Below are 13,872 nucleotides of genomic sequence, written 5' to 3'. Positions count from 1 at the left end.
GTGTGACCTTGGGCAAGTCACTTAACCCCAATTGCCCTCCGAAAAGCAAAAAAAAAAAAATTAGTAAAAGGATAAGGACTATATGACTTCATTTTCATTCATATTTCAGAGATAAAAAAACTCAGTTTGAAGTACAAAAGCTATACCACTAATAGCCTCTTGCTCCCTCTATATAGTCTCTCAAACCTTTATTCAGATGACTAAAAGTATATTTATGTAATAAAATGAGTAATCACAAAGTAATTTATGTATCACATACACTAAAAGCACTCTTTAACTCACTTTTCTCATAACTCTTTTGACACTTGAAAAGTCAATTAATCTTTGTCAGTTCATTACTTATGGACTAGAGAATTATATGATAAAGTATTTGAAAAATTGAGAAAGTCTATAAAATGCTTCAAATTTCCATAGTATAATTTTAATATAAAAAGTTCTTCCCAGGGCGGCTAGGTGGCACAGTGAATAGAGCACCGGCCCTGGAGGCAGAAGGACCTGAGTTCAAATCCAGCCTCAGACACTTAACACAAAAACAAGCTGTGTGACCTTGGGCAAGTCACTTAACCCCAATTGCCCTAAAAAATTAAAAATAAAGTTCTTCTGAAATATTAGAATGCTCAGAAAGAAAAATTGAACATACCATAAATGAAATCCCAAAGGAAAAACCTTAAGATCACTTGTGTATACAGATGAATTCTATCAGACATCCAAAACACAACTAATTCTATTAGACTTTATTGATGGCTATTTTTATCTCCTATGCCACCCATATGTCTCCTCCTCCAAGAGATCTATACCTGACAAGAGAATTTTTTAAACGGAAAAAATATTCAGCAGACCTGATTAAAAAATGGGAAAAATACGATTTTATATGCAGTATTCCATACCTACAAAGGAGCAGAAGGAGGAGGTATTTTCTCATATCTTATCTTTGAGCTTGTGAATTTTAAGTTTAATTTGTTTTATGGTGGATGTACTTTGCTCTTAAAATTAACTGACTTTGCTCAGTTCACTTTCTATCAGTTCATGTAAATGTTTCCATTCTTCTCTGTATTCAACCATACTTGTCATTTCTTACAGTAAATATGGTTTGGGGACCTAAACTAGCTGACAAAAATCAGAGAAAAAGTTGCAGAACAGTATCCATGGTGAATATTGATACAAGAATTTTAAATAATATATAATAAAGTTTATACATCATGACCAGGTTATACTAAATAAGGTTAGTTCTGTATTATGCAAACTATAAACATAATAGATTATATTAGTAACAAGAACAATCAAAATCAAATTATCTGTATAGAAAAGACTTTTGACAAAATAAAATTTCCACTTTTCTTGAAAAAAATGCTAATGGGGGCAGGGCCAAGATGGTGCAATAAAAGCAGGAACTTAACCTGAGCTCATTCCCAATTGCCTCATATACCTGTAAAAAATGACTCTAAACAAATTCTAGAGCTAAAGCACCTACAAAATGACAGAGTGAAACAACTCTCTACCTGAAGAAAGCCTGGCAGGCCAACAGGAAAGATCTGTTGCACCAGGCTGGGAGTGGAGTACAGTCCCACATGGGCCGTGCCAGCACGGATTGGGCTGGAGCAGGCCCCAGGGGACCGAATCACTGGCAGCTGTGGTGGTTTTCAGACTTCTCAACCCACAAACGCCAAAGACAAAGTAGAAGGTCAGTTGGGAAACTCTGTTGGACCTGGGTGAGAGAAGAACATGGTCTGGTCTCAGCCCCGGGGCAGAAGAAGTGGTAATGGTGGCAGCAGCAACTGCTTCCTGAGCTCCAGGCCCACAGAATATGGGGGGATCAAGTGGCTGATTCAGAGAGCAATTGGAGGGTTCTCTTTGCTGGTGCTGAAGCAGGATTCTTTTACTTTACCCTGCTTGGATCTGGGTTGCAGTCTTGGGTGGTGGTCCTGGAGTGAGCAGGCGTGCTAGTGTGGCAGAGCTTGTAGCTGCTCTGAAGAGAAAGTCCTCCTCACAGTTCCAAGGCAGAAAAGAGTGCTTGTGGTCCTTCACAGACCAGGCCACAGGCCAAGAGAGGAATAAGCACCTCTCCTTTGATCATATCACCTTAGAAGAACTGAAAATTTGCAGGTGCCTAGAAGTAACTCTGACAACAGCACAAAACCTCAAAAACTTAGGACACAGCACTCTCCACTCTGGAAGGATAGTCCTACCTTGGCAAGGAGCTCAAAAGTCAAGTAATTGGCTGGGAAAATGAGCAGAAGGGGGAAAATCAGACTATAGAATCTTACTTTGGGGGCAGCTATCTGGCACAGTGAATAGAGCACTGGCCCTGGAGTCAGGAGGACCTGAGTTCAAATCTGACTTCAGACACTTAACACTTACTAGCTGTGTGACCTTGGGCAACTCACTTCACCCCAATTGCCCTGCCTTCCCCCCCTCCAAAAAGTAAAGAAACAAAACAAAATAAAAGAATCTTACTTTAGTGCCAAAGATCAAAACATACAACCAGAAGAAGACAACAAAGTCAAAACTCCTGCATTACAATCTTCCAAGAAAAATATGAATTGGTCACAGGTCTTGGAGTAGCTCAAAAAGAATTTTGAAAATCAAGAAAGAGAAATAGAGGAAAAATAGTGAAGAGAAATGAGAGTGATGCAAGAAAATCATGAAAAATGAATCAACAGCTTGCTAAAGGAGACCCAAAAAAATGCTGGAGAAAATAACTCCTTAAAAAATAGACTAACCCAAATGGCAAAAGAGGTCCAAAAAGCCAATGAGGAGAATGCCCTAAAAAGCAGAATTGGCCAGATGGAAAAGGAGATCCAAAAGCTCTCTAAAGAAAATAATTCCTTCAAAATTAGAATGGAGCAAGTGGAAGCCAATGACTTTATGAAAAATCAAGAAATTATAAAACAGAACTTAAAAAATAGAAGACCGTGTGAAATATCTCATTGGGAAAACCATTGACCTAGAAAGCAGATCCAGGAGAGATAATTTAAAAATTATTGGACTTCCTGAAAGCCATGATCATAAAAAGAGCCTAGACATCATCTTTCAAGAAATTATCAGGGAAAACTGCCCTGATATTCTAGAACCAGAGGATAAAATAGAAATTGAAAGAATCTGCCAATCGCCTCTTGAAAGACATCCCAAAAGGAAAACTCCTAGGAATGTTGTAGCCAATTCCAGAGTTCCCAGGTCAAGGAGAAAATACTACAAGCAGTCAGCAAGAAACATTTTGTGTATGGTGGAAGCACAATCAGGATAACACAGGATCTAGCAGCTTCTACATTGAAGGATCAGAGGGCTTAAAATATGATATTTCTGAGGTCAAAGGAGATAGGATTTAAACCAAGAATCACCCTCCCAGCAAAACTGTGTATAAATGCTTCAGGGGAAAATATGGATATTCAATGAAATAAAGGACTTTTAAAGCATTCTTGCTGAAAAGATCAGAGCTGAATAGAAAATTTGACCTTTCAAATACAAGAATCGGGAGAAGCATGAAAAGGCAAACAGGAAAGAGAAGTCATAAGGAACTTAATCAAGTTGAACTGTTTACATGTCTACATGGAAAGACAATATTTGTAACTTATGAGACTTTTCTCAGTATTAGTGTAGTTGAAGGGAATATGTGTGTATATGTATATGTGTATGTATATATAGACAGCGGGCATAGGGTCAGTTGAATATGAAGGGATAATATCTAAAAAATAAAATTAAGGGGTGAGAGAGGAAAATATTGGGAGAAGGAGAAAGGGGAAGATAGAATAGGGTAAATCATCTCACATAAAAGAGGCAAGAGAAAGCTGTTATAATGGAGGGGAAGAGCAGGGAGGTGAAAGAAAATGAGTCAACCTTACATTCTTTGGATTTGTCTTAAGGAGGAAATAGCATAATTGGATTTCTTACCCTACAAGAAAATAGGGGGAAGGGGATAAGAAGGGGGAAGGATAGAAGGGAGGGCAGATTGAGGGAGGCAGTAGTCAGAAACAGACACTTTTGAAAAGGAACAGGGTCAAAGGAGAAAATAGAATAAATGGGGGGCAGGATAGGATGGAAGGAAATATAGCTATGTATGTATGTCACTGTATGACTGCTATGGAAATGTTTTGCATAAATAACTACACATATATAACCTATATTGAATTGCTTGTCTTCTCAATGGGAGTATGTGAGGATGGAAGAAGAGAGAGAATCTGGAACTCAAAGTTTTAAAAAAATAAATGATAAAAAAAGTTTCTACATGCAACCAGGAAATAAGATATATAGGCAATGGGGTATAGAAATCCATCTTGCCCTACAAAGAAAGTAAGAGGAAAGGGAGATGGGGGGATAGATGAGAGGGAAGACTGAGGGAAGGGGTAGTCTGTATGCTTGCCACCTTGGAGTGGGTGGGGTAGGGGAGAGATGGGGAGAAAATTTGGGACTCAAAATCTTGTGGAAATGAATGTTGAAAAGTAAAAATAAATTCTGGGAAGAAAATGAAAAAAAATACTAAGAGGTATCAGAATAAATGGATCTTTTCTTAATGTGGTAAATAACTTTAAAATAGAGCCAGTATATATCATGGGAATAAAGTAGAAACCTTTTAAATAAAATTGAGGGTAAAATAAATCTTTTTCTTAACTTTACCATTTACTGTTAGCACCACTATTATTTAATGTAATACAAGAAATGTTGACTGTAGCAACACGACAGAATGTAATAATTGGATGGAATAAACATAGACAAAGAGCAAAAAAAATCATCACTTTTTTACAGATGATATGATGGTCTACTTGAAGAATCTTAGAGAGCCAACTAAAAATTAAAACTAACTTATGCAAAGTAACATAATATGAAATAAACCCACATAAATCATTAGCCTTTCTGTATATTTAAAGTAAAACCTAGCAGAAAAAGATAGAAATTCTATTGAAAATAATTACAGAAAGTACAAAATATCTTGGAGTCTACCTACTATGACACACATAAGAACAATATGAATGAATACAACTTCAAAACACTCTACCTATGGATAGGAAAAGAGGTTATGATTAACAAGAGATAAAAAGGATCACCGAATATAAAATGGACAATTGGAATTACGTAAAATTTAAAGTTTTCACAGTGCAATTAAATTAGAAGGGAAATGGCAAACTGGGAGAAAAGCCTCTGTAGCAAGATATAATAAGAAACTGGCCCATGTATATAGGAATAAAGTCATTCCCCTAGTAGATAGTCAGTAATTTTAAAAAGTTCTCAAAGGAAGAAATACATCAACAACCAGGGTAAAAAATGTGCCAATCAATAATAGTAAGAGTAATGCAAATTAAAGCAACTATGAGATTATGATCTTCTACCCATCAGTTTTACAAAAACAGGAAGGGCTGTGGCAAAACAGGTACATTAATATAGTATTGGAGAAGATGCAAGTTGGTCCAGCCATTTTGGAAAGAAATGTGCAACTGTTCCCCCAAAGCCACTAAACTGTGCATATTCTCTGGCCTTGCAATACCACTTATTATACCTATATGCCAGAGAGGTCAAAGAAAGAGGGAAAGTACCCGTATGTACAAAAATATTTATACTAGTTCTTTTCATAAAGAATTGGAAACTGTGTGAGTACCCATCAAGCAGGAAATGGTTGGACAAATTATGGGATTTGAATGTGATGGTATATTGTTAGGCTGTAAGTGACAAAATAGAAGGTTTCTGAGAAACCTGAAAATACTTAAATGAACAGATATTGAGCAAAGTGAGTGGAACCCAGAGAGTAATAGATGTGATAATATTTTTTTAAAAAACAACTTTGAAGAAATTTTAATTTTAAAATAAATTTTAAATTTTTCTTATTTTTTAAAAAGCAACTTGAAAAAACCTTAGAGCTCTCATCAGTGCTATAATCAACCATGGTGACAAAGTGCTAGTAATGAAAAATGTTACCTACCTCTTGACAGAGAGGTGAGGGGTGCAAAACAACATACATATTTTCAAATGTGGACATTTGAGGAATTTGTTTTTGCTTGACTATGCATATCTAATGCAATAGTTTTATTTTTTCTTTCTAAATATTTTATGAGACAGAAGGGGGCAGAGTAGAAACAGGACCTCCGTGGGGCTCCAGCTCTCACCACCTCCAGTCCATGTAAAAGGGGACTCTGAACAAACTTTGGAGCTAAAGAAGCCACAAAATGACACAGAGAAGCTAACCTCCCGCTGAGGACAGCCCAGCAGGCTGGCAGCAAGCAGCCAGCGCTACGCTCTGGGAGCCAACCCCAGCCCCATGTCGAGGTTTTAGCCCCAGGGCGGGCCTGACCAGCCACCGGCTGGAGGGACTTCAGATCACCAGCAACTGTGGCAGTCCAGAATTATCAACACATAGATGCTAAGGACAAAGTGAGAGGTCAGTGCAGTGTGGACTTTGGGACCCTGTAGTTGGGAGTGCGTTCAGCTTTTGCCCCAGAGCAAGAAGCCTCTAAGGACTGTGGCACAGCCACTACCACGTAGCAGCTTCACCTCCTGGCCTATAGAGTGTAGGGGGACCAACAACCAGTCTGAGGGGTAATCGCTCTTGCTTTAACCTGCTTGGATCTGGATTGCTTCCTAGGGTGGAAGTCCTGGGGTGTGTGTCCAGCTTGCCAGATCATGTGGAGGCTTCAGAGAGGGCCCCCAACTAATACCTCCAGCAGCTGAGAAAACCCCAGCGTTTGGTACGAAACTCCCCTGTCTGGTAGCAGAGACCTACTATGGCAAAAAGACCAAAAGTCAAGTAATTGAGTGGCAACATGACCAGGCAAAGGAAGCAAAGCAAACAGAAGAACCAATATTAGACTCCTATTTGGGGGACAAAAAGGATCAAAACATGGAAAAGAGGAAGACAGTAAAGTCAGAACTCCTGCACCAAAAGCTTCAAAGGAAAATACAAATCAGTTACAGGCCATAGAGGACCTTAAGAAGCAGATATAAGAAGTGGAGGAAAAATTGGGAAGAGAAATGAGAATGATGCAAGAAAATTATGAAATGAAAGTCAACAACCTGACTGAGGAAAATCATACCTTAAAAAATAGACTAACTCAAATGGCAAAAGAGGCTGAAAAGGGCAATGAGGAGAAGAATGCCTTAAAAAGCCAAATTTGCCAGATGGAAAAAGAATCTCAAAAGCTCACTGAGGAGAATCATTGCTTCAGAATTAGATTGGAGCAAATGGAAACTAATGACTTTATGAGAAATCAAGATGCTGTTAAACAGATCCAAACAAATGAAAGAATAGAAAGCAATGTGAAATACCTCATGGGAAAAACCACTGACCTGGAAAATAGATCCAGGAGAGATAATTTAAAAATTATTGGACTACCTGAAAGCCACGATCAAAGTAAGAACCCAGAAATCATCCTCCAGGAAGTTCTCAAAGAAAACGGCCCTGATATTTTAGAACCAGAGGGCAAAATAGAGGTTGAAAGAATCCACCAATCACCTCCTGAAAAAGATCCCAAAAAGAAAACTCCTAGGAATATTATAGCCAGGTTTCTGAAATTCCCAGATCAAGGAGAGAATATTACAAGCAGCCAGGAAGAAACAATTTGAATATTGTGGAAACACAATCAGGATACATCAGGATCTGGCAGCTTCTACACTGAGGGATCAAAGTGCTTGGAATATGATATTCCAGAGGGCAGAGGAGTTGGTATTAAACCCAAGAATCACCTACCCAGCAAAACTGAGAATCATTTTTCAGGGGAAAATAAGGTCATTTAGTGGAATAGAGGACTTTCAAGCATTCTTGATGAAAACAGTTGAATAGAAAATTTGACATTCAGATACAAGAAGTAAGAAAAGCATGAGAAGGTAAACAGGGAAACGAAATCATAAGGAACTTATCAAAGTTGAACTATTTACGTTCCTACATGGAAAAATGATAACTGTAACTGATGAAAGTTTTCTCAGTATGAAAATAGTTGAAGAGAATAGAATATTAGAGAATAAGAGAATATATAATATATGTGTGTATGTGTGTATGTCTATATCGGAGGGTATACAGGCATATGAATACATATGTGAATTTTGTATATATGTTTACAGGTATACATAGATAGAGGACACAGGACCAATTGAATAGGAAGGGATGATACTTAAAAGGTAAAAATTAAGAGGTGAGAGAGGAATATAATGAGAGGATATGGGGAGAGACAGAATGGGGTAAACTATCTCATATAGAAGAGGCAAGGGAAATGGTTACAATGGAGGGGAAGAATAGGAAGGCAAAAGGGAATGGGTCAACCTTATTCTCATTGAATTTGGCTCGTGGAGGGAATGAAATACACACTAAATAGGGTATCTCACCCTACAGGAGAGTAGGGGGGAAGGAGATGAGAAGGGGGATGATGGAAGGGAGAGCAGGCTGGGGGGGAGGGAAGTTGGAAAAAGGACAGGATCAAAGCAGAGAATAGAACAAGTGGGAGGTGGGATAGGAGTAAGGGAAATATAGTCAGTCTTTTACAATATATCTACTATGGTAATGTTCTGCATTAGCTACACATGTACAACCTATACTGTGAACTGCTTATCTTCCCAGTAAGGGTGGGTAACAAGGGAGGAAGGGAATGAATCTGGAATTCAAAGTTTTAAAAATCAAATGTTTAAATACATACATATATGTATATATATATACTATTATTAATACTAAAAATATTTAAAATATAAATAAATATTTTATGAAGAGAAATTGGTAAATAGATTAGAAATGGGGTCACCAGAATGAAAAAGGTCAAGAAAAGTTAACTTCAATATTAACTGACAAGTAATAGGGGTGGTAAGATGTGGGGAGTGAAAAGGCTGTTCTACTCTAATACTTTTTCCATTACTTGAAAAAAATACATCTAAACCTGGGAAAAGACATATAAAGAAGTTGTTGGCTACCATACATTGAGCATCTCAGTGATCTGTACATCTGCCTTACTAATTTCCTTTTTTTAAATGTTATCTTTGGTAAACTATTGTAACCCTTTTTCTTTGTGCTGTTCTTATAAAATTCTCCATAGACTACTAAATGTAATTATATTAAGGCTGTATTGGCTCTAGTCAAAATTTATGGCAAATGTGAATGTTAAATTGAATAAAACAAATTATATTCAATTAATTTTATTGTTGCAAGTAATTTAGTTTAAAAATAATTTTTTGATGTATGTTTAAGTCTTCCCAAGTTCTTTAACTTTTTAAATAGACACTTATTACGAAAATTCAATTTTTTTTTGTTTTCCCACAGAGAGAACCAGCAGAAGAAGCTTTGAAGAGTAACAATATGAATCTTGATCAGGCCATGAGTAAGTAATAAAATACTATTCCCAAAACAGTGCTTTAAAAAGAGGGACTTGCAAATGAAGTTTTAGTTTTCAAAGTTTTCTTCTCAATATCATCAAGTAATATTTGAGTATGTCTGAATAGAAGAAAGAATTTTAGATATTTTAGAAAGGACACAAAGTATGATGTTCATTTACTAAGAAATGAGCTGTTTTGATCCCAAGAAGTATACCACTGAAGATGCAAATTATAGTACACATTTAAAGGATTAAGAATTTTTCTGTTCTCATTCACAGAATTCATTGACTTTTTAAAAATTTTATGTGCAGACACAATAGTAAAATTCATAACCTTATTTGTATCATTTGACCTATTTGGCAGTATAATAAAGCCTATGGATCCCCTCTCAGAATAATGTTTTCTTGCTCACATTCATAATTCAATGAAATGTTATCCTTTGACCATTTATCAATTGAGGAATGGCTCTTATTTTTATAAATTTGACTCACCTCCCCATATATTTGAGAAATGAGGATTTTATCAGAGAAAATTACTGTAAAAATAATTTGAAATTAGTTCATTATCTATGGTACCTTTTAGAAAAATGTGGTTTCCATGGTTATCTCTTTTCATTACATCTATTTTTGCTTTTGCTTTTTCTGAGGTCTTCATTGCTACCCTGTGCTTTTTTACTTCAGCATAATAGATTCTGTACTAGCCCTTTATTTTAACTCTATGTGTGTCATTTTCTATTTTAGTTGTGTCTCTTATAAACAACATATTGTTGGATTCTGGTTTCTAATCCATTCTGCTATCTGCTTCTGTTTTATGGATGAATTCATCCTTATTCACATTCACAGTTATGATTACTGTATATTTCCCTACATCCTATTTCCTTCTGTTTATCCTTTCTCTTTTTATACTGCTCCTCCTCAAAAGTCTCCTTTGCTTCTGACCACTGCCTCTTAATAAGCCCTCCTTTTTAATCACTTCTCCCTCCGTCCCTTCACCCCCTATATCTATTATCTTCTTCCCCTCCTATTTCCTTTTTGGGTAAAGTAGATTGCTATACTCTCTGAGTGTGTATATATACTTTTCCCTCTTTGAACCAATTCCAAGGAGAGTGATATTCAAGCATTGCCCACCACCACCCAGTTTCCCTTCCACTATAAAAGCTCATCCTTCTACATCTCCTTTATATGAGAAAATTTTCCCCATTATTCCTCTTGAAACCTCCTTCTCCCAGTACATCCCTCTTTCTTACTCCTTTTTTTTGAGATCATCCCAACATAATTAGCTTACATCTATGCCCTCTGTCTATGAAGACTTCTTCTAACTGCCCTAAGAATAATAAAGTTCTTAGGAGTTACATATATCATCTTCCTATAGAAATGTAAACAGTTTAAATTTATTGAATCTCTTAGGATTATTCTTTCAAGTATATCTTTTTATGCTTCTATTAGGTCTTGTGTTTGAATGTCAAATTTTCTATTCAGCTCTAGTTTTATCATCAGGAATGGGAAGAAGTCCTCTATTTCATTAAATATCCATTTTCCCCCCAAACAATTATACTCAGTTTTGCTAGGTAGTTTATTTTTGACTGTAATCTTTGCTCCTTTGCCTTCTTGAATATCATATTCCAAGGCCTCTAGTTTTTTTTTAATGTGTAGGCTACTAAATCTTGTGTGATCTCGACTATGGCATCACAGTATTTCAGTTTTATCTTTATGGCTGCTTGCAATATTTTCTCCTTGATTTGTGAGCTCTGGCATCTGGCTGTAATATTCCTGAGAGTTTTCATTTTCATTTCACCTGTTTCAGGAGGTGATCAGTGGAATTTTTCAGTTTTGATTTTACCCTCAGGATCCTTAGATAATTTTCCTTGTAATAGTTTTCCTTGATAATTTCTTGTAATATATCTAGACTTTTTTTAATCATGGCTTTCAGGCAGTCCAATAATTCTTAAATTATGTCTCTTCAATCTGTTTTCCAGATCACTTGTTTTTCTAATGAGATACTTGACATTTTTTTTCATTCTTTTAACTTTGTTTTATTGTTTCTTGATGTGTCATGGAGTCATTAACTTCCATTTGCACTTAATTTTTAAGTTATTACTTTCTTCATTGAGCTTTTGTACCTCCTTTTCCATTTGGACCAGTCTGTTTTTTAAGGAATTCTTCTCTTTGGTGAGTTTTTGTGTTTCTTTTACCATTAGATCAATTGGTGTTATTTTCTTCAGTATTTTTTGTGCCACTTTTGCCAAGCTATCAGTTCTCTTTTAATAATTTTCTTTTTTTTTTGCTTGCAAATGTTTTTATTTAAATGTAACTTTTGAGGATGGTAGGTTTTAGATCTTATTGAAGGCAGCGACATCCATGGATTGCACATAGTCTTCAAAGGCAGTTATCTGTTCCTCTAGCATATCTGTACCAACTTTATCATCTTCAACCACACATTGTATCTGAAGCTTCTTGATACCATATCCCACTGGAACTAGTTTAGAAGATGCCCAGACCAAGCCATCTGCCTGAATGCTTCTGACGCATTCCTCCAGTTTCACCATATCTGTCTCATCATCCCAAGGTTTTACATCCAGTAAGATGGAAGACTTAGCAACAATTGCAGGTTTTTTTGATTTCTTTGATTCATACTGAGCAAGGCATTCTTCTCTTAGCTTCTTTGCTTCTTCACTTTCCTCCTCATCATCAGACCCAAAGAGATCAATGTCATCATCATCTTTGCTATCTGTAGCTCCACTTCCGGTGGTATCTTCCACATCAGCAGGCCCATACTTGCCCAAAGCCTTCTTTATTCCTGGCAAGCTGGCCTTTTGCTTCTCATAGGAATTAATGTGGTTATACCAGCGGAGAGCGTGGTACAGGTCGGCGGGAGGAGGGTCCGCAACGGCTTCGAATACTGCCAACGTCAGCCTGGGACAGCACAAACCCTTCGATGTAGCTCTTGTCCGCCAAGAAGTCATTGAGGTGCTTCAGACCCGCAGGTGTCTTGAGATCTCTGAAGCTCATGGTGGTGGTGGGAGGGACCGGGAAGAGGAGAAAGTGGCGGCAGCAAGGGAGGAACTGAGCTTGGGGTGGGGAAACAGTGCAGCATGTAAACACGCTAGCACCAGCCGCTGACTGAAAAAAGGCTAATAATTTTCTTGCAATCACTCTTAATTTCTTTTTCCAATTTTCCTTCTACCACTCTTATCTCTTTCTTTAACTCCTCTAGGAGTTCTTGTTGGGCATGAATCCAATTAACATTTTTTGAGGCCTTTCTTCTAGCTATTTTCACATTGTTATCTTCTTATGGAGTTAGGTCTTGGTCTTTCCTTCCACCATACTTAGTAGCTTTTTATGGTCAAGTTCATTTTTGTTGTTTGCTAATTGTTCAAGCCTATTTCTTATCTTAGAACCTTATTTTAAATTGGCTCTGCTCACCCAGGGATGGGAATGTACTGTCACAAGCTTTCGACTTTTTCCTGCTGCTGCTTTCAAACCTAGTTCTGGGGGTCTACAAGTTTTCAGTGTTTCCAAGGTAGTATGATCTAGAGAGAAGTGTGATCACTGCTCTCCTGGCCTGTGCTCTGGTCTTTACCCAGGAAGGGCCCCTGCTCCCCTACAACTATAAACACTAGTACTCCTCTTGGCCCTGAAACTGTGACTAGGTCCCCTGCTTTCCTACAGCCACAAGTACTAGAGCTCCTCTCTGTCTTGGAACTCTGACCAGGGTCCATTCTACCTTGTGACTGACCACAAATGCTCCTTTCCTCTCCATCTTAGAACTGTGACTCAGAATTGCATATTGGCAAGAGTGGCCAGTCAGTGCCAGCTGCACCCAGTACCAGCAAAGTGTTCTCTATAATCTCTTTCTTACCAGTTGTCTGACTCCCTTACCATCTCAGGGATGCATGCTCCCAAAGCTGCTGCTGCTGCTCCTTCAATGGCTACCTCCAAGACTCACCACTGGTGCTGTTCCGTGCACTTTGGGCAAGCACCAACACCCACTCCACAGCCCCACCTGTATCACTGACCTCCTGGTTGTATTAGGCTGGAAAAAGATTTCACTCTGATCTTTTGTTGTCTAAGCCACTCCAAAATTTGACTTGAGGTGTCATTTTCTGCCCCTCTGCACTGAATTCTAAATTGCTAAATCCAATCTTCATTTCTCTGTCTTCATCCTTCTTAACCTCTCTGCAGACTGTGGCACTGTTAAAGTGAATGTGGAGGACCTCATGAGAAAAAAACAAGTGATCTGGAAAACATATTGAAGAGTGATAATTTAAGAATTATTGGACTGCCTGAAAGCCATGACTTGGAAAAGCCTAGATAACATAGTTCAAGAAATTATCAAGGAAAACTGCCTTGATATCTTGGATCCTGAGGGTAAAATCAAAATTGAAAGAATCCCTCTTCTCTTTGATAGTCATTTCTCTTTAGGTTTCCATGACACAGCTCTCTCCTGGTTCTCCAACCTGTTTGCTCCTTCTAAGTCTTCTATGCTGGATCTTTATTCAGGGCATGCCCATTAGCTGTGGATGACCCCAAAATTCTGTCCTAGGCCTTCCTTTCCCTCCATACTGTTTCATTTGGTGATTTCATTCTCTCCCGTGGG

The 13,872-nt window shown here is 37.6% G+C and overlaps 1 protein-coding gene and 1 pseudogene across 10 annotated transcripts in view; one reads left to right on the top strand and one right to left on the bottom strand.

Moving 5' to 3' along the window:
- Positions 1–13,872, top strand: part of TNRC6C (trinucleotide repeat containing adaptor 6C) — a 280,735-nt gene that overhangs the window by 192,364 nt on the left and 74,499 nt on the right. For all 10 annotated transcript variants that reach the window (XM_069076734.1, XM_069076736.1, XM_069076735.1 and 7 more), the window contains one exon: positions 9,224–9,281. In XM_069076734.1, the coding sequence (XP_068932835.1) occupies positions 9,224–9,281 (58 nt within the window). The remainder of the gene's footprint in view (positions 1–9,223; positions 9,282–13,872) is intronic.
- On the bottom strand, positions 11,544–12,416 carry LOC138152671 (elongation factor 1-beta pseudogene; annotated as a pseudogene).

This window comes from Petaurus breviceps, unplaced genomic scaffold (genome assembly GCF_028583685.1).
Source record: "Petaurus breviceps papuanus isolate PSGF00001 unplaced genomic scaffold, PetGlider_PUasm1.0 90925, whole genome shotgun sequence".
In the NCBI taxonomy this organism is placed as follows: domain Eukaryota; kingdom Metazoa; phylum Chordata; class Mammalia; order Diprotodontia; family Petauridae; genus Petaurus; species Petaurus breviceps.
The sequence above is the reverse complement of the archived record's forward strand: the minus strand, read 5'-3'. Positions and strand labels throughout refer to the sequence as shown.